General features: G+C 38.8%; 2 protein-coding genes across 2 annotated transcripts in view; one reads left to right on the top strand and one right to left on the bottom strand.

Annotated features, from left to right (window-relative positions):
* The window catches only part of LOC136678672 (ribonuclease inhibitor-like), a 119,977-nt gene extending 95,747 nt beyond the window's left edge, over window positions 1-24,230 (bottom strand). The window contains exons 1-6 of the mRNA XM_066656763.1: window positions 24,223-24,230; window positions 24,006-24,176; window positions 23,365-23,484; window positions 23,048-23,221; window positions 22,610-22,777; window positions 22,298-22,471 (exon numbers count right to left, since the gene is read on the bottom strand). Coding sequence (XP_066512860.1) covers window positions 22,298-22,471; window positions 22,610-22,777; window positions 23,048-23,221; window positions 23,365-23,484; window positions 24,006-24,176; window positions 24,223-24,230 — 815 coding nt within the window. The remainder of the gene's footprint in view (window positions 1-22,297; window positions 22,472-22,609; window positions 22,778-23,047; window positions 23,222-23,364; window positions 23,485-24,005; window positions 24,177-24,222) is intronic.
* On the top strand, window positions 12,862-17,257 carry LOC136687419 (stonustoxin subunit beta-like). Its single transcript, XM_066661824.1, has 4 exons — window positions 12,862-13,032; window positions 15,387-15,513; window positions 15,627-15,673; window positions 16,619-17,257. The coding sequence occupies exons 1-4, from the start codon at window positions 12,984-12,986 to the stop codon at window positions 17,152-17,154; spliced, it is 759 nt and encodes a 252-aa protein (XP_066517921.1). The 5' UTR covers window positions 12,862-12,983; the 3' UTR covers window positions 17,155-17,257.
* Window positions 24,231-25,273: the final 1,043 nt, after the last annotated feature.

Raw genomic sequence — 25,273 nt, 5'->3', positions numbered from 1 at the left:
TGAGGACTGCACACAGCATCTGAAGACTGCAGTCACGCCATCCGACACTCAATTTTCTTGGTTTCGCTATCAGACGCTAAAGAGCAAGCTCTCTGAGGCTAAAAAAGTCACTTACATGTCTATAAATGGTACAATATGATGCTGACAGGCCTTAAATAGCTCACATTGTTCTAAGATGTGAAGCTAGATTGTTTATGTTGTCACTTTTGCCACACACAGCACTACACTAAAGGAAGACGTTCTATTTTTGAAGGCGACCGCCGCTATAGAAGGCAAACAAGCTCTAAAGAGTTGATGAAAAAGGCGATTGTTCTCCACTGCTTTTGATATCTAGCATATTGTATATTTTCTGCATTTTATTACTGTTATATTTTTGTTTGCTTACTGAATTGTTTTTAAATGTTTTAAAAATGGCACATTTAATTTGTTTCTACATAAAAAGAACATGTTTTTTCCATGTTCCAATCCATCATTTTCTACCTATGACATAATTTTCTAGCCATTCATTTCTATTCATTTTTATTTTTTAATTTCACTTTGAACTTTGTCAATATGTCAATATCATACATTACAGTAGCTGTTTTTAAATGGCTGTATTTTTAAAAAGATCCATAATTTCTGAAAACAGAAACCACTTTGTTATTCAGGAAGGGCAGCCAAGTCAATACATCCATCCATCCATTATCTGTAACCGCTTATCCAATTTAGGGTCGCGGGGGGTCCTGAGCCTACCTGGAATCATTGGGCGCAAGGCGGGAATACACCCTGGAGGGGACGCCAGTCCTTCACAGGGCAACACAGACACACACACATTCACTCACACACTCACACCTACGGACACTTTCGAGTCACCAATCCACCTGCAACGTGTGTTTTTGGACTGTGGGAGGAAACCGGAGCACCCGGAGGAAACCCACGCGGACACGGGGAGAACACACCAACTCCTCACAGACAGTCACCCGGAGCGGGAATCGAACCCACAACTTCCAGGCCCCTGGAGCTGTGTGACTGCGACACTACCTGCTGCGCCACCGTGCCGCACTCCAAGTCAATACAATTGGTATCAAACATTTTTACTGTCAGTTTCTTTTTTAATTTTACTTTGAAATGTGTCATTGTCAATATCATGAATTACAATAGCTATTTTAAATGGCTGTATTTAAAAAAAAAAAAAAATCCATAGTTCCTGAAAACAACCACCATCATCTCATTCAGGAAGGTCAGCTAAGTCTATACACATAGTATCAGAAGTTTTTACTGTCAGATTTTTTTTAATTTCACTTTGAACTTTGTCATTACGTCAATATTATACATTACAGTAGCTATTTTAAATGGCTGTATTTTTAAAATGAAATGTAAAGTGTATGTAAATGATTTGATGTGTAAAGTGCATTATTAATGTAGTATTATCCATCCATCCATCCATTATCCACCGCTTATCCGGGTCGCGGGGGAAGCAGTCGGAGCAAAGAAACCCAGACCTCCCTCTCCCCAGCCACCGACTCCAGCTCCTCCGGGGGTATACCAAGGCGTTCCCAGGCCAGTCGAGACATGTAGTCTCTCCAGCGTGTTCTTGGTCTGCCCCGGGGCCTCCTCCCCGTTGGACATGCCCGTAACACCTCACCAGGAAGGCGTCCAGGAGGCATCCGGACCAGATACCCGAACCACCTCAACTGACTCCTCTCGACGTGGAGGAGCAGCGGCTCCACTCCGAGTCTCTCCCGGATGTCCGAGCTCCTAACCCTGTCTCTAAGGGAGAGTCCAGACATCCTGCGGAGAAAACTCATTTCAGCCACTTGTACCCACAATCTCGTTCTTTCGGTCACTACCCAAAGCTCGTGACCATAGGTGAGGGTTGGGACGTAGATTGAACGGTAAATCGAGAGCTTTGCTTTTCTGCTCAGCTCTCTCTTCACCACAACGGACCGGTACAGAGCCCGCATTACTGCTGACGCTGCACCGATCCACCTGTCAATCTTACTCTCCATCTTTCCCTCACTCGTGAACAAGACCCTGAGGTATTTAAACTCCTCCACTTGAGGCAGGATCTCACTTCCAACCTGGAGAGAGCACGCCACCCTTTTCCGACTGAGTACCATGGACTCGGACTTAGAGGTGCCAAGACCACATCATCCGCAAAAAGCAGACTTGGAATCCTGAGACCACCAAACCGGACACCCTCCGCCACTTGGCTACGCTGAGAAATTCTGTCCATAAAAATTGTGAACAGAACTGGTGACAACGGGCAGCCCTGACGGAGTCCAACTCCAACTGGAAACCAGTCGGACTTACTGCCAGCCATATGAACCAGACTCCTGCTCTGTTTGTACAGGGACTGGATAGCTCTTAACAAAGAGCCAAGTACCCCATACTCCCTGAGCACCCCCCACAGAATACCCCTAGGGACACGGTCGAATGCCTTCTCCAGATCCACAAAACACATGTAGACCGGTTGAGCAAACTCCCATGCACCCTCCAGGATCCTAGTGAGGGTAAAGAGCTGGTCCTGTGTTCCATGACCGGGGCGGAATCCGCATTGTTCCTCCTGGATCCGAGGTTCAACTATCAGTCGGACTCTCTTCTCCAGTACCCCCGCATAGACCTTACCGTGGAGGCTGAGGAGTGTGATCCCCCTATAGTGTGAACACACCCTCCGATCCCCCTTTTTAAAAGGGGGAACCACCACCCCAGTCTGCCAGTCCAGAGGCACTGGCCCCGATGTCCACGCGATGTTGCAAAGACGTGTCAACCAGGACAGCCCCACAACATCCAGAGCCTTGAGGAAGTCGGGGTGAACCTCATCCAGCCCCGGGGCCCTACTGCCAAGGAGTTTCCCTACCACCTTGGCCACTTCAGCCCCAGTGATAGACGAGCCCCAGTCGAGGTCAACAGTTCCCCACCCCCACCATATACAGTGTTGGTGGAAAACTGCTTTCCCCTCCTGAGTCGCCTGACGGTTTGCCAGAAACTTCTCGGAGCCGACCGAAAGTCGTTTTGCATGTTCTCACCGAACTCCTCCCACACCCGAGTTTTTGCCTCAGCGACTGCCGAGGCCGCGAGCCGCTTGGCTCCTCGGTACCTGTTGGCTGCCTCCGGAGTCCCCTGAGCCAACCAGGCTCCATAGGACTCTTTCTTCAGCTTGACAGCCCCCCTCACCCGGGGTGTCCACCACCGAGTGCGGGGATTGCCACCCCGACAGGCACCAACAACCTTGCAGCCACAGCTCCGTCCAGCCGCCTCAACAATGGAGGTCTGGAACATGGCCCACTCGGACTCAATGTCACCAGCCTCCCCCGGGATGCAGTCGAAGCTCTGCTGGATGTGGGAGTTGAAGATCTTTCTGACAGGTTCCTCTACCCTGGTTCCTATTTAAAAATATGTATTGTTACTGATAAAATATCACATCATGTATTTCATCATGGATTATATATAATCCTTACTACTGTTACTGTCTCAGTTTTCTTTGTCTCCTCCTTCGCCTCCCGCTTTACTTAATACCACAATATAGTTTTATAGTCTGATAATGTAGAACTACAAAGTACAGTTACACAATATGTGGAGCATACATAGGTCTCACTCACAGTATAATGCTTATTATTATTATTATTGTTAATATTGCTGTTAATGTACCTTGGATTTATACAGACTTTTCTGGTGAGGGAAAAGTGTGGTTGGTGCGACATACCCCCCTCCGTTTGCTTCCTCTGTTTCCATTTCTCCAAATCTATTCGATGTATTCAGGAACGTGGAGAGGACTGACGGAGGCAGACACACTCTAAAACACAGCGAATTTTATTTTTTAACAAAAGATAAACAAAGCAGATACAGAGAGATTTTAACAGAAAGATAAAGACTAGATAGATAAACAGACACTGGACAGAGAGCTAGACCGAGTATAAAATAGAAATTTAAACAGAGAACAAATCTAAATGAGGATAAGCAGAGACAGACAGACTAGGCGACACAATGACAGGACACGAAACGAGAAGAGAGCAAGCCAAAGCGAGGGACAGATGAGACAAACAGACTAGGGAGCAAAACAACAACGGAGAACTGCAGAGACAGACAGATTAAACTGAATAACTTGACAACTGAGAAACAAATGACTGACAAAAGGAAGTAAGACAAGGGAAATTAAATACATTACATAGACAAGAGACACCTGAGACAGATAACGAGGGGGGCGGATTACAAACGACACTGATGAAGAGAAGAAACAAAGGCAGAACATGGGCAGAGACATGGACAATAACAAACAGCCATGTGCTAAGTGAGCACATGGCGGGGAAAACAGACAGGACAAGGGCAGGGTGTGACAGATGTGCCTGGAACCAAAACCAAATTTACATTGTCAGATTTCTATACCTTAACAATATTCTTATTATAAGGATTTCTTTTTCTCTTTATATATATTTATATATATGAAGAGTTGTATTGAAAAAACTGATAACCATTTTTATTATATTTCACTAGGCCTGTTTATTGTTTTGAATTGCAGATACTTGAATACAAATATAAAAATTTAAGAAATTTAATAAAAACTGGAGAGTTCATTATAATTTATTTTTTGTAAGTAATGTCTTTTATTCACCGCGACCCTGAAATGGAGAAGCGGAGAAGAAAATGATGATGATGATGGTCTTTTATTGCATTGTATGTACTATACATTAAAAAAAATTAAAATTGATAAAAGTGAATTTTATCTGTTTTTGCAAATCAACTCTTCATTTGTATAACCACTTAGCCAAGATGTATGCTTAACGGGTGTAAAATTTTACAATATACATAAATAATTAATATAATAACCTTTGGTTTGGGGTGGTGCGGTGGCTCAGCAGGTACTGTCACACAGCTCCAGGGGCCTGGAGGTTGTGGGTTCGATTCCCACGCCGGCTGACTGTCTGTGAGGAGTTGGTGTGTTCTCCCTGTGTCCACGTGGGTTTCCTCCGGGTGACTGTCTGTGAGGTGTTGGTGTGTTCTCCCCGTGTCCAGGTGCTCCGGTTTCCTCCCACAGTCCAAAAACACACGTTGGTAGGTGGATTGGTGACTCAAAAAAGTGTCCGTAGGTGTGAATGTGTCTGTGTTGCCCTGTGAAGGACTGGCGCCCCCTCCAGGGTGTATTCCCACCTTGCACCCAATGATTCCAGGTAGGCTCTGGACCCACCGCGACCCTGAATGGGTGGAATTATCTCTTGTGTAATTCTTATGAAAAATGATTTTAAAAATAAATAAAATCCAGCAATGGTAGCACTTTAGCATTCATGTAGTAACTCTTCCAAAAATGCCCATGCAAATTATTGTATTTTTCCTTACATCACTGTATATATTTAACGAAGGAAGTATAAAAAATATGGTCATGTCAAAGTTAAAATGATGGACTATTAGAAGTAGACACACAAGTTGCTGATATGCTGCACTCAAACTCTTTTGTAGTTTTTTTAATTAATAAGCAAAGTAATCACATTTAAGAAAATATATCATGTTCCTTAATTTAGATTGCCATAACTTCTTTATTACCTATGCCTACAGTTTAAAAAATGACATTGTAAATCTAATGACTGGCAGCAAAGTTGGCAAACAAAAACCCTAAAATGTAAGTAAAATACTTTATTTCAACTTTCAAACGCACAAAATTTGTAGAAATTGACATTAGAAGATTTATATATAAACATTGTTATTTTAGAGTTTTCATCCCAGTTATTATTGTCAAACACCTTCAACAAAGAATTGGAACACTATAAAAATAATAATAATAAAGAGTCATATACTGGCAAAAAAAAAAAAAAGATAAAATCATGTGTATAAAAACATTATTTTGTATATTTTTTTCTTCATAATTAGTATGGTCAATCACATAAAGTAATATCACTAACCTAACAACTGACAAGGGCTTTTGATTCCCTCATCACGTATTGGCTTTAACCCAGAACAGGATCTTTATGATCCCCAAATTATCATTTTAGTGCACCAGTCCTTGTCTGGGAAAACATGCCCAGCCTGGGTAGTACTCCAAGCTAGATTTTGGACACCACACCAATCCATGATTAAGCAAATTCATACTCACAGTTACACACACCAAGGATGTTTAACAAGTTTAGCAGGTACCTGGGATAAGAATATGTGCTAATTTGGAACTTCTGGAGAGGGTGGATGAATCTCGGGATTAATCTCAGAATTTACTGCCTGCAGGTTTTGCACAAATCTCCACTCTCCAGATTCCCCTGAAGTACTAAAATTTATTATTCTTCACCAAATAAATTCGGGTATGAACCGCTGATTTAGGGCGGAGAACAATCACACCAGCAGTGACGAGCGAATTGAACACTGATGTGATGCCCTCAATAGCGACACTCTTGAGCAGCTACTGATTCTTTTTCTGTTGATAGTCGCTTTTAGGATAAACTACTACTTGAGCGCATATTATCATCCCCAACTTCATATTTGCTCTTTGCATATAAGCAGTCTGGGACTGCAGCCAGATCCTCAGGAGCAACTGAAACCCATACACAGCTCTGGTTTGTGTGTGTTCATGTCAATTGTGAAAACAGAAACCACAAGTGTGTATTAGATGTGGAACACTTCAGAATTTTCACATTTTATTTTCACACCTCCTCCATGATCCCGCCAATCATTCAAGGAGGTGCACTTGCACTGCCATGGACCCAGATCACTCCACTCATCCTCAGGAGGTTTAGACAGTGATATATGAAGCTCAGAATGCACAAATATACTTCTCTTTTGAACAAACAGTTTAAACAATTGCTTTTGTGAGGGTGAGAGTATGATCTGAGCCACGGGGTGACCATTTTCCCAACAGAGATACACAAGTTTTAGCTTTTCACTTAAAACCATCAAATTCCTTTATCCTTTATCAGGCCCTTCATGCATGTGCACAGTGTGATGAAGGTCCTCTACTGACATGACATCAACCCAGACTGTTACGAGATCAGTGAATTACAGACATTTAGACTTAACAGTTGACAGAAAATCTGCTTATAAAGCCAAGCTTTCCCAGCTTTCACTCATATGTATAACAGCAAGCCACTCGCCTGCTTCACCATGACATACACCACTGTATCCTCTGCACAGACCTCAATACCCATATAGACTTAGTATATATTAAATACTCAATTTACACATTAAATCCCTAAATTCCTGAATTCCTGCTCAGGAGATTAATTGGCGAAACTTAGAAAACAAACATTTTTTTTTCCTGTCTGCACGGAACATCCTAAAATCTCTGTTACTACATCTGTAACTTTGGCCAGACACCCCTTATGCTGAGGTCTAATTGAAAAACATGAAGCTCAAAAGTGGTTGCTCATGCAGCATAATTCTACCCTTGCTACTGTCATCTTTATTCTAGGCATGGCAACATAAGAAAGTTATTGTGTTAATAACAAAAATTGTTCTCTTATCTGCTCATGGTCCTGTCCAGATGCTCCATTCCCCTCTGGCTCCTCGGTCCCACTCCCCTCATCTGAGTCTGCTGCCTCCGTAGTTGTCAGGTTCAGTCTCTTATGAAGTGGTCATGCAGTTCACAAGAGAAACAGCCTGAGTTTTGTCCTGCTGTTCCTTGTCCTTGACCATGTCCATGACCATGGTGACAACCCCTTTGTGGGTCTTTACCAGCTACTTGTTTCCACAGAGCCAGCTGAGCCTCTGCCCTTTTACACTCTTCCTTCTTCTTGCTGTTTAAAGTCTTTTCTGCGTGTGCAGCAAACCTCTCCACATAAGCAATGTGTTTCCACATGAGCACGCAAGTCTCCCATTCGAACTGCCAGCACTCTCCAAAGTTCATGTAGACTTGGATGGAAAGTCTCACAGAACTGTCTGAGGCATTTACAGATTTCCTCACCCTCATCACTGACATCAGGGAGTGAGGCTGCCACCTCTTTTATTTCAGAAAATGTCCAAGGCCCAAACACTTGTCCTACACCGTCACCCATAGGCACTTGCAGCATTGGCTTGCTGAACTGCTCTATCACCTCCATCAGCCCAAAACTTCATCTTCTGCATCACGGGAACGGAGCTTCATGCTCAATGGTGTGGTTTCTTTCCTTTTTCAGTTTGGGTTGAAGTCTGTTGCAGTCATCTTTGGAAATGTAGTCGAAGTAACTGTGTTGTTTCTCTGGTCTCATCTGTCTCCCCGACAGACCCTTTTGCATGCTTCAACAGTTGTTGTGGCTGTGTGGTTAGCATCAGCTGCTGTAGCTGCGTCAGTAGCACTGGCTGTGCTGTCAACTGCGCTACAGTGGACAGAGGTGCAGGTGGTGGTGGAGGTGATGAAGGTGAAATCAGTTGAGGACACACATCCAGGTCCCAGTCAATCTTCGGATGATGACCATACTCAGGAGGCGTATTCGGAGGAAGCCGGTTTGGAGCCAGAGCAGGAACCAGAGCACATGGAGAAGTAGAGCGAATATAAGACACACATCAGTTTTTTTTTTCTTTTATATTCATTGCGTGAATGCTTGCATTCATTTTTTTTCTTCTAATTTTTGTTCTGTGTCTGAATTCTTTTTCTGACTCACCCTTCCACATCTGTAGTGCTCGCCAGTCCGCTACAAGCTGCTCTGGTAGTTTTTTACAACACCTGCAATGGCTAAGATGAATAGTCTGTTTTAGATTTTCATTCTCCTTCTCTTTAAGTGCTGCAACAATACCCCATACTTGTACGTATATCAACTCCAAGTTGATAAACTTCTAGTTTCTCCCTTAGAATCTATTTTCTGTTTCTCTCAGAGAAACTGCTCTTGTTTCTCCCATAGAAACAAACATGACATCACCTGTATGTTCCTCTCTAGTGGACTATTTCTAGAGGCACCTTACTGAATAGAATGTCCTGATTCTGATGAAAAATGAGTATGTTACCCTGAAGCAACGCCATGCAATAGAGGCTTAATAATGAAAAAAATAATCTGTCCTCTTAACGACACTTATACATACTATCCGATTGTGTAGTGTTTCCATTACTAACAGACTCGTTCTCAAAACAGATAGATGAAGAACCAAGTTAAATCTAATAATAAAAGAGGATCTAACTACCTAAATAAAAAATGTTAAAATAACTATTGTGTCTGTCTATTTATTCACTTATTAATATATGAAAGCATTTATTTCTACATTTATTAATATATATTTATCTATAGGTTTATATATATTTGTTTATTTATATATAGACCTCAGGTTTGATAAACAAATGAACACTGTTGTTAGGAGCTCCATTTACTGATCAGCCCCCAGGAATAAGGACTCCACACTTTTATTACATCTCTCTTAAACAGAAACAGCTTGCATTTGGATGTCAGTGAGTCCTCAATAGCTGGTCTGCAGTTAGTCCAAGATACGGCAGCTTGTCTTATATACATGAATAAGGAACCGTATTACCCGTATTATTATCCATTTTAAAATTCTGATGTTTGTTTTTAAGTAATTAAATGGAGTGGTTATTTCCTATACAGGAAATTTGCTTTGGATCTACACCGCTTCCAGGTCTTTGAGGTTATCAAATCAGCCCTGTCTTTTTTTCAGCAAAGTTATATATACTCTATAAATCCTAATGGTTGAGGACAGCCAGATTTATAAATACACACACAGCTTGTAATTTCCCTGTACAGAAGTTTTGCCAATAAGGACTTTGCCAATAAGGATAATAGGACACGACTAAAGCCAAGAATGGGCCTATAGATAGTGCTCCGGCCAGTTTTGGGATGAGAGGGAGTTTTGACCTCACTAACGCTCTTGTTGCTGAATGCAGTCAATAAATGGAACAAATGAAACAAAACTGACAATTCTTTTCAACTCCTTTACACTCTGTGCAAACTTGCTCCCTTACCTCATGCTTTAAAAATGAAGCTCTGCCTACATCCTTCTCTTTTTTACTTGTACACATTTTAGACAGAGCTAACAGCGAACAATCAACATTTTTGCCACACTTTATGTTGAGGTTCTTTCTTTTTTTAAGTTTTTATTTGAATTTTTCCTAATGTTTCAACCGACATCTCTCTCTGTGGAGTCATGCTCTCTTTCATTTGGCCAATTGAACTTACATTTCTTTAGAGATGGTTTACTTCGGATCACTCCTGCGTCACCTGAAAGAAGACACACAACAAAAGTTTGTGTTCATTTCAAATCCAGACTGTGAACCTTTTTGTAGTCTGAGAGTCTCACTAGGTACATTCACAAGTGACGCTCTGATACTCCACTTTTCATGGAACTGTGCTTTATTGAAGCATTTTAAATTACTTATTTCTATCCCAATACACTTCTAAGTAATATGTACTTCACAAAAATACACAGCATTTCATATTCTTTTATCAAACTATCGCAAGTTCAGGAACTTTCTGGGATTGAAAGGAATTTCCAAAACCCAGGACACAAGCAGAGAATGAACATAACATAATAATAATACATAACACTAACATACAGCCCACATTTTAAAGTTTACTTTTCCTGTACTTACACACTTCATTGTGCTTCCCTGGGAGATACAGACAAACTCCACAAACGGGTGATTTTAACAATAAAAACAGATCAGAACCATAAAGAAATGAAGAGAAAAAAGCTTTGTTTCCAAACGTATAATTTACTTAAATATGGATACGTGGATACTGCACAGCTCTGGAAACAAGAGTCTAACAAAGATAAAACTACACAGAGAATGACAAGAGAAATTCAGGGGAACTACCAAGAAAAACCCAGCAGAAACTCAAACACCAAAAATGATCAACAATCTATGAGACAGGACCATGGTTATAAAGCACAGACCAGTGGTTCTCCAACTTTTTAGACCAAGTTCCCCCCGTTATCAAACCAAAACCTCCAAGTACCACCTATGATTTTTACAGAAACATGTGGCCCCTGGTTCTCCCTCTGCTTCAGGGGCGTAAGGTTAAATTTTTGCATGAATTTGTTGAGAGTTGAGAGTTGGGTTGTTTACAAGAAGCTTCATTCTGATTGGCTAGAAGCTGCACTGGCAAATATGATGTGTGTGTGTGTTTATTCTGAAATCCTAAAATGCTGTTGTCTCTCTTAAAGGCCCTCAAAATGATGCATGTGTATAATTCTACCCTCTGTATGAATAGAGAATGTCCACTTTTACTGAGACTACTCACCTGTGAAGAGTGTCTATTGCACTGTGGTTGCTCTGTCTTCAAGTTCACTACTCCACTGATCTCCAGTCAGTCCACACAGTGACACATGAACACAGGTAGCTGCTGACCACATTAACATTAGGTTCTCCAGTTCTCCCTGGACTTCCATGTTCTCTCTTTGTATTTCCGTGCTTTTGAATTTGTGTGTTTGGCTTCATAAATGTAATGTATTATTAGAGTATTATATACAAACCACTTTATCTCAGATCAGTTTTTCTTGTGTGTGTGAATTTAGTGTCAATACTCAATCAAGTAAAAAGTCCTAGAGGTAGATTATTTGTGGATTCAAACTTATGTAACTAGCATCTCATCAAAAGCCTTATTATCAAATGCCGACAGTTTAGAGTAAAAAACATCTTCTTATTATAAAGTAATTGATATAATCAGTGACTGTGAAGAAAAGTCAAAATATAAAACATATGTTTAGTAAAATCATTGTGCGTGTGTGTGTGTGTGTGTGTGTGTGTGTGTGTGTGTGTGTGTGTGTGTGTGTGTGTGTGTGTGTGTGTGTCTGTGTGATAGTCCACTAGAGGGGGCTATTTGAATTCAAATGGCTTTGGTGTCAGTATTTTCAAGGAAAGATACAGTGGCAAATACTCTACATAAAGACCATGTGTCTGAATATTTATTAATATCATAAAGATATACATAGCACGTTATCTGTTTATTAATGACTATTTTTAGGTAGTATACACTTTCACAGAAGGACAGGAGTCTGTTTCAGTGCTGTAGTGTCTGTAGTGCTTTATATATACCCAGTATACACCACTGAGGTGCCCATGTGAGTTTGTTGTTGTTTGTGGTATCAGCTTGCAGTACTGGATAGCTGTCAGCAGAGGGACAGATTCACTGGAGGCATATAGAGTGAAGGAGTGAGGGGTCAGGGTGGTTCAAAGTATACCAACAGTTTCCTATACATGCTTTCTAACCTTGTACAATAATTACATAGTGCAGTTTCTGCAGTGCTGAACCTGGAATAACAATGACAGAGGCTCTATTCTCTCTGTGACAAATGGCATGGGGTCTATTTGGGCAGGGCTGGGGTCTCACAGGGGAGCTCCTGGTGTGCACTGCATCCTCCTCCTGTTCATCGTTTTTGAGGGTTTGCGTTGTTATGATCAGTGAAAAGTCATGCTTTTGAAGCTGTAGTTTTAAGGTTAAAACAATACCCAGTGTTCCTTTATAAATCACATGTTCTCTGTCAGATTTTCCAAAAATTAAACTGATTTATAGCAGCACCTCAAGATCAGAGCTAATGGTAGTTTGTTGTGTAAGAGCCAATGGAGTGAATAGAAACTGAACTGCATCATAGGCATAGCTCTAACACTCACAGGAAGGCAAGCCAATGCACATACCTGACTGGTTAATGTTGTAGTGATGGTGTAAAGCACCTAAGGTACACTGAATGTACAGTGGAATGTAGAACAGCTGTCTGCTGAAACAAAAAGACATGTAGATAAGAATGCAGACACACTCCTCCAATCAGTTATATCTTTTTCCTGGAGTTAGACTTTCCCATGCTTCTGTTCTCTCTCTCGAAAATACTTGAGTGACGGGAATCTTATCTCTATTAGCATGTGAAACACACGGAAACTCAAACAAAAACCTTCCAGAGTTCGAACAACTTTTGATATTCTCATGATGTCATCCAACTGGTTTCTGTCGTCTCAAAAACCTAAAGCGAATATGTGTCATTTGGACTGGACTGAGGGAGCATGTCTTTAACTAAGGAATTTAAATTGTATTTTAAGAAGCTATAACACAGACACGAAGACTAATCTTATGTAATGGATTCTGTTGTGAATTTGTAAACTACCACTGAGGAAAATGGACCTGGACCTTCTTCCCGAGGATCTGTACACTGACCCCAGTACAGGTAACACTGCTCTCAGGGGTTTTAATGAGAGAATGTGACTCAAATGTAGTTTTCATAAGCTTGTTCCAGCATGCCATGTTAATATCTCTTTACAGTTTGTGTTGTTAGAAATAGAGGGAATGTAAATGGCGTGTGTATGTTTTGTGTTGTGATCTTGACCAACACACACAGCTTTTAAATGTGCCTTTAAAAAGATATCATCTGTGGGTTTTTCTCTATTTACACTTCTTCTTAGACTTTCAAAATAAAATGTGCCAAATATATTAATCAAATATTTTTTTTTATTTATTAATTCTGCAAAATCAGTTGAAATATAAGCAAAGGTTTAAAATGAAATGATCAAACTTAAAATATCAAAGGTCAATGAAAATATACTCAGTGTATTTTTCAATCCAAAACAATTGGAAAACTTGGATTCATAATGCAATATAAATATAAGTAGATGTGCATTATAGATTGATATTACTAAATATATAACATATTATAAGGTTTGATTGTGTACAAAGGCACAAAACAAAAGCAGATGTTATAATGCAATATAAAATCCAGTCATAAGAATACTGTACATACAAAAGGCATGGGGTCCATCCGGGCAGGGCTGGGGTCTCACAGGGGAGCTCCCGGCAGGCACTGCGGCCTCCCCCTGTTCACTGTTTTTGAGGCTTTTTGTTATATGTGTGTGTGTGTGTGTGTGGTGTGTGACGACTGACATGCAACAAGTGACACTTAGTGGCATAAAGGTATTGTCTCAGTATCCATCTCTGTGTATGATAAGCCTTATCTAAAGCCACTCAGGTCACCCAAAGGGTGGACACTGCCCTGCTCACGTCAGTCATCACACACCGGGCACATGCACACACACACACGTAAAACAACAATCCCCACCCATATAACACACAACAATGACACAAAACCACAAAACAATCCCTAAAATTATAAACGTGGGAGTCTGTGCTGGTAGAGTACAATCAGTGTTCTTATGAATGGATATTATAGTGTATTATAACACCTGCCTTTATAATTTCACAATCCTGTGTTCATAATTATGTGTTATGAATATGGCTGTATCTATTTATAAGGGATTATAAAGGCTTATAGGAGTCATTATAACATTATGTATGCCATTTACAGCATTATACATGCATTTATAATGCAATTTTTATTATTATTATTTAAATAAGGACATGCAGTATGCCCCTTGTGGTGCAGTTCCTAAATGTGAATGAGTGAGTGAGTGAGTGAGTGAGTAGTGACAAGGTCAATGAGGAAGTGAGTTCTTTATAGATATATTTTGCCTTTAAAATGATATGTCTCGATGCCTCATTAAAGGACTTTGTGGCCAAACCTTGCCTTAAAACAATTGTAAATCAATTTCTCAGACATTAGGCAACAACTGGTGATCAGTTATTGTCAAAGCTACTAATGACTGATAAATATTATGGGATTTTCCACTGCTAATGTTTTCATTATTTGTCTAGATTGTGAACAAAAACATGGTCTGTAAGTTTTAAATGTGTTCTTTTGTACATTACTCACTCATAGAGTAAACTCCCTCCTCCTTTGATATTAATTACAGTTAAATCAGGTTAATTACAGTTAAAAAGTCACGGTACGTCCTGGAACTCAAAATGTTTGGAACATAAAATTCAGACATGCAAACATGCAAACAAATAGCAGTGCTCTCAGGCATTTAGGGCATTCCACTCTTACATAATGATATCTTGGAATGTGTGTGGGGGTTTTTTTGCTTTTTTTTCACCTCTGCACCGTCAGTAATGTCTCTGACAGTCACACCATCATCACACCATTGGGAAAACACCTGAAAATTTGAAATTCATGTTGGCAGAAAGTCAGGAAACTTTATAGAGCTCATCGATGAAAGACAACAAATAACAAATAAAAAACCAAACATTAGAAGTTGTTCAATGTTGAAGAAAATCATGTAATAAAATACATATAAAACCTTCCCACTGCCCAGACATCAGTTATAACTATTACAAGGCCATCAAGTAAAGAAGAACACATTCTGGGTCAAAACTGAAATGGGGGATGGTCTAGATCAGCTGCACATAGATCTAACATCACTATGCTCAATATCAACAGTCAGCAAGTGTGGTGTAAACCCCTCCAGCAGTGCTCTGTGAAGTAGATACCTAACTAACTTTGGGAAACGATGGAGTGGGGTTTGTGAAGCTGAACTATTAACCCAATATTTTTAATGTGCTCATTAGTTCCTCACAGCAGTCGTGTGAATACGGAAGTAAGCCTGAGCATTGAGAGGACATATAATACTTATACACATTATACTTACTTTTATTTTCAGCATTGTTTCATTTTGTCTAATTTAATTACAGATGGTGAACAAAGTGGAAAAAATAATGTCCAGGCCCCTGAAATGTGCGTGGACTGTTACTGTGACTGTGTCTGCAATGTGATCAAAGACCTTAACATCAGCAGTGGAGCTGAAACCCCAGAATCAGAGTGAGAAACTTTGCAAGAACAATTAATATGAGAAAACAGTGAGGTAAAATATACTAGTGCTGTTTTCTAGTTTGTGACACTTGCATGATGTAAATGTGTGTCTTTTTTTTTAGAGTGGAACCCACAGGAAATATCAGAATCGAATCAGGCCTAAGAAAATGTAAGTTTACAGTTTGGTGTAGTGCACTTCATGAATATAAACCACACACAGACACACACACACATTTCAGCATACATTTACATCAAATTTATTCTTTATTAACTTTTTTTGGTAGAACAAATCAGAACAAATTCAGATTTTTTTTCTGATATTTCTCCTGGATAGCAAAGAGTATTTGGCCCAAATGTGGCACATCTGCACTTTCCTTATGGCCCACATTTTAACTTAGAATGACAGCACTGACTTAGGGTGAGTCTTTAGTTGTTTAGAACTCAGCTTGGATTCCTTTGTGACCTTGCAGACTATTACGAGCGTTGCACTTGATCTTTGTTAGTCGACCACTCCCGGGGAGGGAGGGTAATAATGATTTTGAATATCCTCCATGTGTACACAATCTCTCTAGCTGTGTCCAAAACTGTGCCCTATTCACTATATAGTGCATTACTTTGGGGTTCTGACATTTTATAGTAGTGTCTTAAAACACAGTGGACAATTTTGAGTGTCATCAAACAATCCCACAATGCACTGCAAAAAGATATAAGACTTCTCATAATCCACTGCATTGTTTGGTGAAAACCCACATAAGGTAGTGTTTGAAATCATTCACTACCCTCCTGAATTCAGTACCAACTCATTATTTATTATCATCCCACAATTCACCTCCAAATCATCTGCTGATCTTCAAGTTTGACATATTTTGCCATTCACAGTTCCTCTATAAATAAATGACAAAATCTAATATTTTGTTTCAATTTTTAAAGGTTTTCTCTTTATCTACTCTTTGTACTTGTGTATAAATGAGATGAGGTTTTATAATGACATGCTTTATGATCATTGCACAACTGTACAACAAAATCTGACCTCTGTATTTAACCCATCTGTGGCAATGAACACGCATGTGTGCCATTTGAGTTTATGTCCTCTATCTTCTCTTCTTGTGTGCAGATGTCTGTGATCTCACATTGGACCCAAACACAGCACACACACGTCTGTTTCTGAGTGAGAAAAACAGGAAGGTGATGTGCATGAACCAGCAGCAGTCGTATCCAGATCATCCCGAGAGATTCGATAGCTGGGAGCAGGTTCTGTGTAGGGAAAGTCTGACTGGACGCTGTTACTGGGAAGTAGAGTGGAGTGGGTCTGTTGAAGTAGCAGTGACTTGTAAAGGAATCCCCAGAAAAGGAGAGGGTAATGACTGTGTATTTGGATGCAGTGGAATATCTTGGAGTCTGTACTGCTCTAGTAACAGCTACTGTGTCTTACATAATAAGAAGAGAACTATCTTACCTCCCCCTCCCTACGGATCTAACAGAGTAGGAGTGTTTGTGGACTGTTCGGCTGGCAAACTGTCCTTCTACAGTGTCTCCACTGACACACACACACTCACACACTTACACACTTTTCATTTCACATTTACTGAGCCACTCTATGCAGGGTTCTGGGTGTATTCTAACTCCTCAGTTCATTTGTGTAAGATATAAATCTTTAGTATTTTAGAGTTTTTAGTGGAACCCCCAATACTTCACAGATATTTAATGAACATTTTTTATTACTACAATTATACTGATACCAATTTCATTTATTTTAAGCAAAATATTAACTCATTATGACATATATATATATATACATATATATATAAAACAAGCGGTTCAAGACAATGAATGAATTAATAATATATGCAGTCAATTCTTTGCTGTTTTTGGTTTTAAAATAAATCTATTAATTCTGTAATTAAATGGAGCACTGCCAAAAAAAAAACACAATAATATTTAAAGGGGACATATTATGCAAAACTCACTCTTTGAGGGCTTTGGTATTTCCACTTGGGTCTCTACTGCTCCTATAATCACTCCAAGCGCTCCATAGAACCACCCCTCTTCTGCAAAACCCCATCAGAGCCCCACCCACTAAATTAGTTGAAGAAGCGTCATATTGGTCTGCTGTTTTTTTTTTCAAGCGAATGAGCTAAGGTAAAAATGACTTTAATTTCCAAATATTTTTCAGTGCCACAAATTACAGCATAGTATACTTCTAAACAAATGTCTGTGGTTTATGTTTTACAAAGAATAAAACTCATTTTCTTGTAGCCATGTTAAAACCTACCTGGGTAACCCCAACCACCTAGTATAGTATACTAACCAACTTACAAACCTTGTAAAAATGTCTGTAGATTGTATATTGTAATAAATTGTTATTTTTCCACTCTTTGTTTATGAAAAATACATTTTGTTACTGTTAAATAAACAGAATATTAAGGTCGTTTCAATTGGCCAAGGACGGGGAGGAGGTATCCTGCTTTTGTTTTAGTTTTCGGGATGGGTGGTTAATGTTTGCTGTTGCTGTGTGACAACCTATGCTTCCAGAAACCCTGACATTATCTGTTTTTTCCCGCAGATGGATTTTTGGTATTTTGCAATGTAGGGAATGTAGTTAATACATCATACCCATGAGTGAAGCACAGTCAAATTTGGCCAATTCTGAGACATCAAATAAAAACTGATACTGAAATAAAATCTGATCTTTTGTTATCATTATTAATTAATTCATTCATTATCTGTAACCGCTTATCCAGTTCAGGGTCGCGGTGGGTCCAGAGGCTACCTGGAATCATTGGGCGCAAGGTGGGAATACACCCTGGAGGGGGCGCCAGTCCTTCACAGGTCAACACAGACACACATTCACTCACACCTACGGACACTTTTGAATCTTCCAACGTGTGATTTTGGACTGTGGGAGGAAACCGGAGCACCCGGAGGAAACCCACGCGGACACAGGGAGAACACACCAAACTCCTCACAGACAGTCACCCGGAGCGGGAATCGAACCCACAATCTCCAGGCCCCTGGAGCTGTGTGACTGCGACACTACCTGCTGCACCACCGTGCCACCCCTGTTATCATTATTATAAATAATAAAATTTGTTATTTTTTTTATTCTTAATTCTTTAGTTTCATAAAAATGCAGGAATCAATCATTTTGGATTGTGGTCCACATGGAGCATGTAAGTCCATGTATCTGCAACTGCTTATTACCAAGAAGCTCCTTCTCTAGCACACCACAAAGATAATCTACTGCAATAAAAAAATCTGAATAAACAACAAAATTATATATATTCAGAATCAAACACAAAAACCCAGGCATTGTTGTTTATTATTTTATTCATTTTTAAAATACAAAAAGCTTTTGTTTTCATTTAACCATGAACATAAATGGCTAAAGTCACAAAATAAAATGCTTTTTTGGCAACAAATATTAAAGGTAGGATATGGTGGGCAAAAACCACTCAAAACATTGGAAAAGAGAAGGTTAGGAATGAAACCTCCAAGGCAGAACTCCTAGCAGTTTATAGACACAAACATATAATATGCTATGTTTCCAAATATGTAGGTTTTTTTAAGTGAAATAAGAAACAATATCATGTTGATAGAGTCTTTATTGTTGTTATCTAGGAGCTATCTTGGAATAAACATGAAAGAATAACTAAACTCTCAGAGTTAGCAACAAGTTTTAACTTCAGAAATATAATAAATGGATATTAATAATAATAAATGTCAAATTACATTGAAGTTTACTGTGCTGCTGTCTGTGATTAACCCTCTGAGGTCTAATAGCATTTTCTCAATTTTTGCAAATCTTAAATTCACATTTACATGCACTTCATCTGTTTCTGAATAGTTAATATGAGTCTGAATAGTTTGATATGAAACATACAGTGATGAAAAGGATGTCAGTGTGACTTTAAGAACATTTGCAAAAATTGAGAGGACATATTTAGAAGCCAGAAGTTTAAAGGTGTCAGTCACAAAACAACTATTAAATCTGAATAATAATGAATTTATAAACCTTTTATAAAAATGTATCACAATGAAACCATCAGGGGCATTATTAACATGATGGGTACTTGGAGACCTGGCAGAACACAACTGCCATAACAACTGACTGAATAGATTTTTAGTGCTGGGTTAACACTGGTGTAGTTGAAATTTGTATTGCACCCAATGACCAAAAGTCAGTCAAATAAATGATACTATAGTGAACATGATAGTATTAAGTAAATTCACATTGTTAGCTCTAATAGTATGCTCTCATATGCAGCATTTAAAGACAAAAATTACTGCGATTTCTGAAATCTTCAACTAGTCTGATAGGATAGGTACAGATTGCTAAAAATGGACTGATGATGTAAATGAATGCAAACAGGTGTATGAGTTTAGTTCCTAATAGCCCAAATAGTACAGCAATTTAAGTGTCTAAAAAGTGCTATACAATTATGCCTACTGTTCCTCCAACAATATAAGAGTGTTTCATTCAAGGCCTTCCTCAAGGACCCATTAAGCTCTCACATAAACTCACTGAGGAATTAGAATCCCAGACTCTAAATCCTGCAAAGAGTGGTTCAGTAAATGTTGTGCTGAAAGTATGTAAGTGTGTGAGTGTGTGTGTGTCAGTGGAGACACTGTAGAAGGACAGAGTGCCGGCTGGAAAATCCACATATACACCTACTCTGTTCGATCTGGAAGACTGGGCAGGTATATTAGTTCGGTGCATATTGTGCCTGACAAAGTAACTGATATTAGAGCAGTCTAGACTCCAGGACATTTTGTTGTACCCAAACACACGGTCATTACTACCACCCTTCCTACAGATTCTTTTAGATGTCACTGCAATAACTGCACTGACAGTCCACTCAGTTTCCCAGTAGCAACGTCCAGTCAGACTTTCCTTACATAGAACCTGCTCATACACTTCAAATCTCTCAGGAAGATCAGGATACGGCTGGTGCTTTCGTTCACATGTCACTGTCTTGTTTTTTGCAGACAGAGAGAGACATGTGTGTGTAGTGTTTGGATCCAAAGTAAGGTCACATTCATCTGTTCACAGGAAAAACAACACACAGAAAGAGAGGATATAATGTGCATGTAATAAAGAATGTATGGTGAATGAATGCAAATGCAATGTAGATTTCTTACAGGCTTGCAAACCCACAAAGCAGGCAGAGGTCAAAACAGGCTGGCAAAAGTAACATAAGTTACTAAGTAAATACATAAACAAATATCAGGAAACAATGCAAAGGTTTACAAAACAGGCAGTATATGTAAGAGAGAGTGAATGAGTCCAGTTTGTATGGGGAAATGAGTGGATGGAGCTAGGGAGTATTCAGAGCAAGAATACACCATTACTGCTAAGTCCAGGCTTCCAAAAATAAAGAAACCACTTCCATATGCACACATGCATGGTAACCTAGAAATGTTCTGGAGTTTGCCCAGAGGAGTTGTATGTGTAAACATTAACACCTGCAACATTCATCCCAGAAAATATGCAGACTTTATCCTCCTAGTCCCATATTAAAGACTCTGAGACAGCGCATGTGTGAATAGAGCCATTAATGTTCCAGAGTACCTCCTGCATGCACTGCAAATGTGCTGAGACAAACCTCAAGCAGGCAGCACTTTTCCCACTGAGAGAGGAACAAAAAAATTGGAGAATATCCAGAGATTCTCATGTGTGAAAGAGGCACATAACAGAGTGAACATTACATTAAATCGTAAACTTACATTTACTTAGTCCTGGTTTAATCCTGATTTTTCCTCCATGGTCCACCCTAAAATAAGAAAACAACATGGGACTTTGTTTAAGTAACAGTCCATTAAGTCAATTTACAAAGCACATTAAAGTGACTTAAAAGCATGTGAACTTCCTTTATAGAACATGTTAGTGTAAGTGGGATGCAATCAAGGCAGGGTGCAGATTTTATTAAAAATGTTCCCAGTGGTCAGTGACACAGGAGCAAAAGATTAACCATGGACAAGGCTAAAGATCATCACAGACAAGACTAACAGGAGTAACAGAGTAAGAAGCTCGTAACATTTACACAAAACATGACAGAAATAAGGGAGGAACACAGAGAATATTGATAGAAGTTAAACCAGCTTTAAAACACAATAACAATCAAGGCCACATGTCATATACAAAACAATGCATGATAATGCAAAAAGACTCAAAAAATATGATATAAATATATGTGGCATAGAACGTAGAAGACCTGGGGCACATGAACAGAAAGTATCATGAGAAACACAGAAACTAAGAAGAAAACACATTTGTCAGGGACTGAACGTGACAATTATGCATACCAAGTTTCATCACTGTAAATACCTGAGTGTGTCCAGTTTGCAGTTTGGATCCTGCATTTTTAAAGAGAGCAGCTTTACTCCTGTGTCTCCTGGGTAATTGTAGGTTAGATCCAGTTTTTTTAGATTTGAGGGGTTTGATTGCAGAGCTGAGTCCAGAGACATACAGCCAGTCCCCGTAATCATGCAAGCGGATAATCTACAGAGAGATAGTAAATAGTTTGAGACAGAAGGTGACAAAGTGATAGGAATGACCTGACCTGTTTGAGAACTATAAGTACTAAAGATTGAGGTTGAGCTCCTCTTATTTTTGCACTGTGAGTTATATACTGCTGATTTGAACAGCTTGTAGTTTTGATGTCATGAAATGTGGAAAAGTTAAAGTGTCAGGCCACAGAGTTAGAATAGCCCTGTATATTAGTCTCCAGTAATCATTTTTATACTTAAATTACAATCTTTATCTAACTTAACATTTATTTAATAAACCATTCACCTGAGTGTCTCCAGTTTACAGTGTGAACTCTTCAGTCCAACACAGAGCTTCTCCACTCCTGAATCCTTCAGATCATTGTTACTAAGGTCCATTTCTCGTAATGAGGAGTTTTCCATTTCTAATACTGATCCCAAACTTTCACAAGACTTTTCCCCTAGATTACACAAAGCTAATCTGCAAAGGAAAAGGATGTACAACATTTCTTGTGAAATAAGCAAATGATTATTAATGGAGCTCCTCATATTAAATCCCAGTTCTTCTATTTGTAGTTAAATTATAAGAACATCAGTTTAAAATTGAATAAAAGCTCACTTGAGTGTCTCCAGTTTACAGTTTAAACTCTTCAGTCCATTGCAGAGCTTCTCCACTCCTTCATCAAGAATTTTGTTGTTACTAATATCCAATTCTTTCAGTGGTAAGCTTGCTGACTGTAGAGCTTTTGCCAGTCTTTCACAGGAAGTGAGATTACAGCATGCAATTCTGTAAATGAAAAGAAAATACAGTAAAGATTCAATTCATGTGGTAGAAGTTGAAGTTTGAGATCATATATAATTTTTGGTTTACAAAAACTTTGAGGAAGGGCATTCGTAATTGAACTATTTAGTGCATTTAGTACTTTAACATTTTTTAATACACTCTCAATAAATATATATATAGAAAAATATATTTTCTAGTGAACTGTAGGCATGCACACACACACATACACACACACACACACACACACACAAGATTCTCAATCAAGGACCTCACCTGAGTGTCTCCAGTTTACAATTTGAACCCTTCGGTTTAGCAAAGAGCAACTTCGCTCCTGAATCCTGCAGATCATTGTAACTGAGATCCAGCTCTTTCAGTGAAGAATTTGCTGACTGTAGAGCTAATATCAATTTGTCACAGGAGTTCATGGTGAGATTACATCCAGCTAGTCTGAGAATGAGAAGTAAATTACATTTTAAAATATAAATCATATACAAATTCTACATACTATAAACTATACATACTATACATTGCCCACAGCCGGTTTAAAGACACTGATTTTCCAAAGTGTTGTAAGAGCAAATGCCGCTCACCTCTTATGATCTTTAAAGTCTAAGTTTTGATTGGCTGATTCATTATAGGAGAATCTGTTGGCTGCCATTGGCACCAACATGTACTCTCCTGCCTGAGTGTGCAAATAGTACTTGGCCTTACTGAAAGGTTTTGAGAAATGATAATGGACAATATATAATCACCTAAGCCTTGCCAATCCCTTGAAGCATAGAGGTCTTATGTTTTCATTGATTGTCTCAAGTCTGTAAAAATATATACTAATATATACTAATATATACAAATATATATGTATCTAGCTAATGTGCCAGTCGAAGCAACAATAATTTTTTTCCAAATCATGTTATGCTTGCCATTGTAATCTTTTTTCCCCACAGTGAAACTGTGCTATATCATTTCAGAAGAAGATGATTTTTTGTGAAGTACATGGAATTGCAGGTGGAAAACTCAGTGCTTTAATATAAAAATAAACATATCTTATATTAATGTCCTTAATTTAAAGGAATAATATATATTTGCCAAGGACAATGTCAACAAATACAGCAAAACATGTCCTGTTCTGCATATATACTACTATTTTTTCTTAACATTTTTATTCCAGTATGTAGACCACGGCACAAAAACACAAATTCATATAGGCGTTTAGACTATGAGTTTAATTTACCTAAGGATCTCCAGTTTACAAGATGAAGTTCTTAGTTTTACAGACAGTAGCTTCACTCCTGAATCCTGCAGGTCATTGTTACTGAGGTCCAGCTCTTTCAGGAGGGTGTTAGATTGCGGAGCTTGTGTTAATTTTTCACAGGAGGTGGTTGTGAGATTACAGCCAGCAAGTCTGAGGAGTAGAAAAAGGTACAGAACAGAGTTCAATCTAAAAATACCTTGACATAGGGACATTCTTAGGCATTAAAATCATTTATAGCATATATGTTAACAGATACAGCTATTTTAAGATAATATTAGACAAATGAGTGAAGCTCACAATAATAATTAGCCACAATCATTTATTTTTACATTGTCTTAAAAAGAGTAGGATTATTAATTAATGAATTTCCAACTAAACTGTTAATGTCCCCTGAAACCTCACCTCAGTGTCTTCAGTTCAGTGAGTGAACTCTTGAGTTCAGCTGAGATTATTTTTACTCCTGTATCCTGCAGTTCATTGTACCTGAGGTCTAATTCTTTTAGTGGGCACACAGTTGATTTTAGAGCAGAGCTGAATTTCTCACAGGAATTTGCAGTGAGATTACAACCAGCTAGTCTGCAACATTTGCGCAAATTTAGCAAAGAATAAGTGTTGATTAATTGTGCAATGGAATTTTACAACTATTTGGCTACAGTAACAACTGAGCCTGTTTAACAACAAATATGATGTGGTACCTATACGGTGCAATCAAACAATAAAACAACTGGATATTGATCTAGATAAATAAGTTATAAGGATCACAGATAGATCAACATATATCTATTTCACCTAAACACTCACCTGAGTACCTCCAGTTTACAGTGTGAACTCTTTAGTCCGGCAGACAATATTTCCAATCCTGAATCCTCCAAGCTGTTGTTACTAAGGTCCAATTCTATAAGAGAGCACTCTGCTGACTGTAAAGCCGACATTATTTTTTTCAAAGGAAACTCTGGTGAGGTTACAGCCAGTTAGTCTGAAATTGAGTAAATATAATCTGTATATTAAGTATAATCTGTGAATATAATCTGGGGTTTAGTTCAATCAGGAAGTTTAAAAATCTTGCAGAAAAATCTGAAAAATGACAATGATGAGCAAGGTCTCAGTTAGTCTAAACACAACACGAACCTCTATTATTTACTGGATTAAATATTCTTAGTGTTTTAAAAAAAATGATTAGATTTTAGTTTTATAGATGAGTATTTCCAGCAATCGACAGTGTATCAGAAACAATAGAATCTGTCCTG

This window comes from Hoplias malabaricus, chromosome 2, assembly GCF_029633855.1.
Source record: "Hoplias malabaricus isolate fHopMal1 chromosome 2, fHopMal1.hap1, whole genome shotgun sequence".
NCBI classification, from domain to species: domain Eukaryota; kingdom Metazoa; phylum Chordata; class Actinopteri; order Characiformes; family Erythrinidae; genus Hoplias; species Hoplias malabaricus.
Note: the sequence above shows the minus strand (reverse complement) of the source record. Positions and strands in the feature narration are given on the sequence as shown.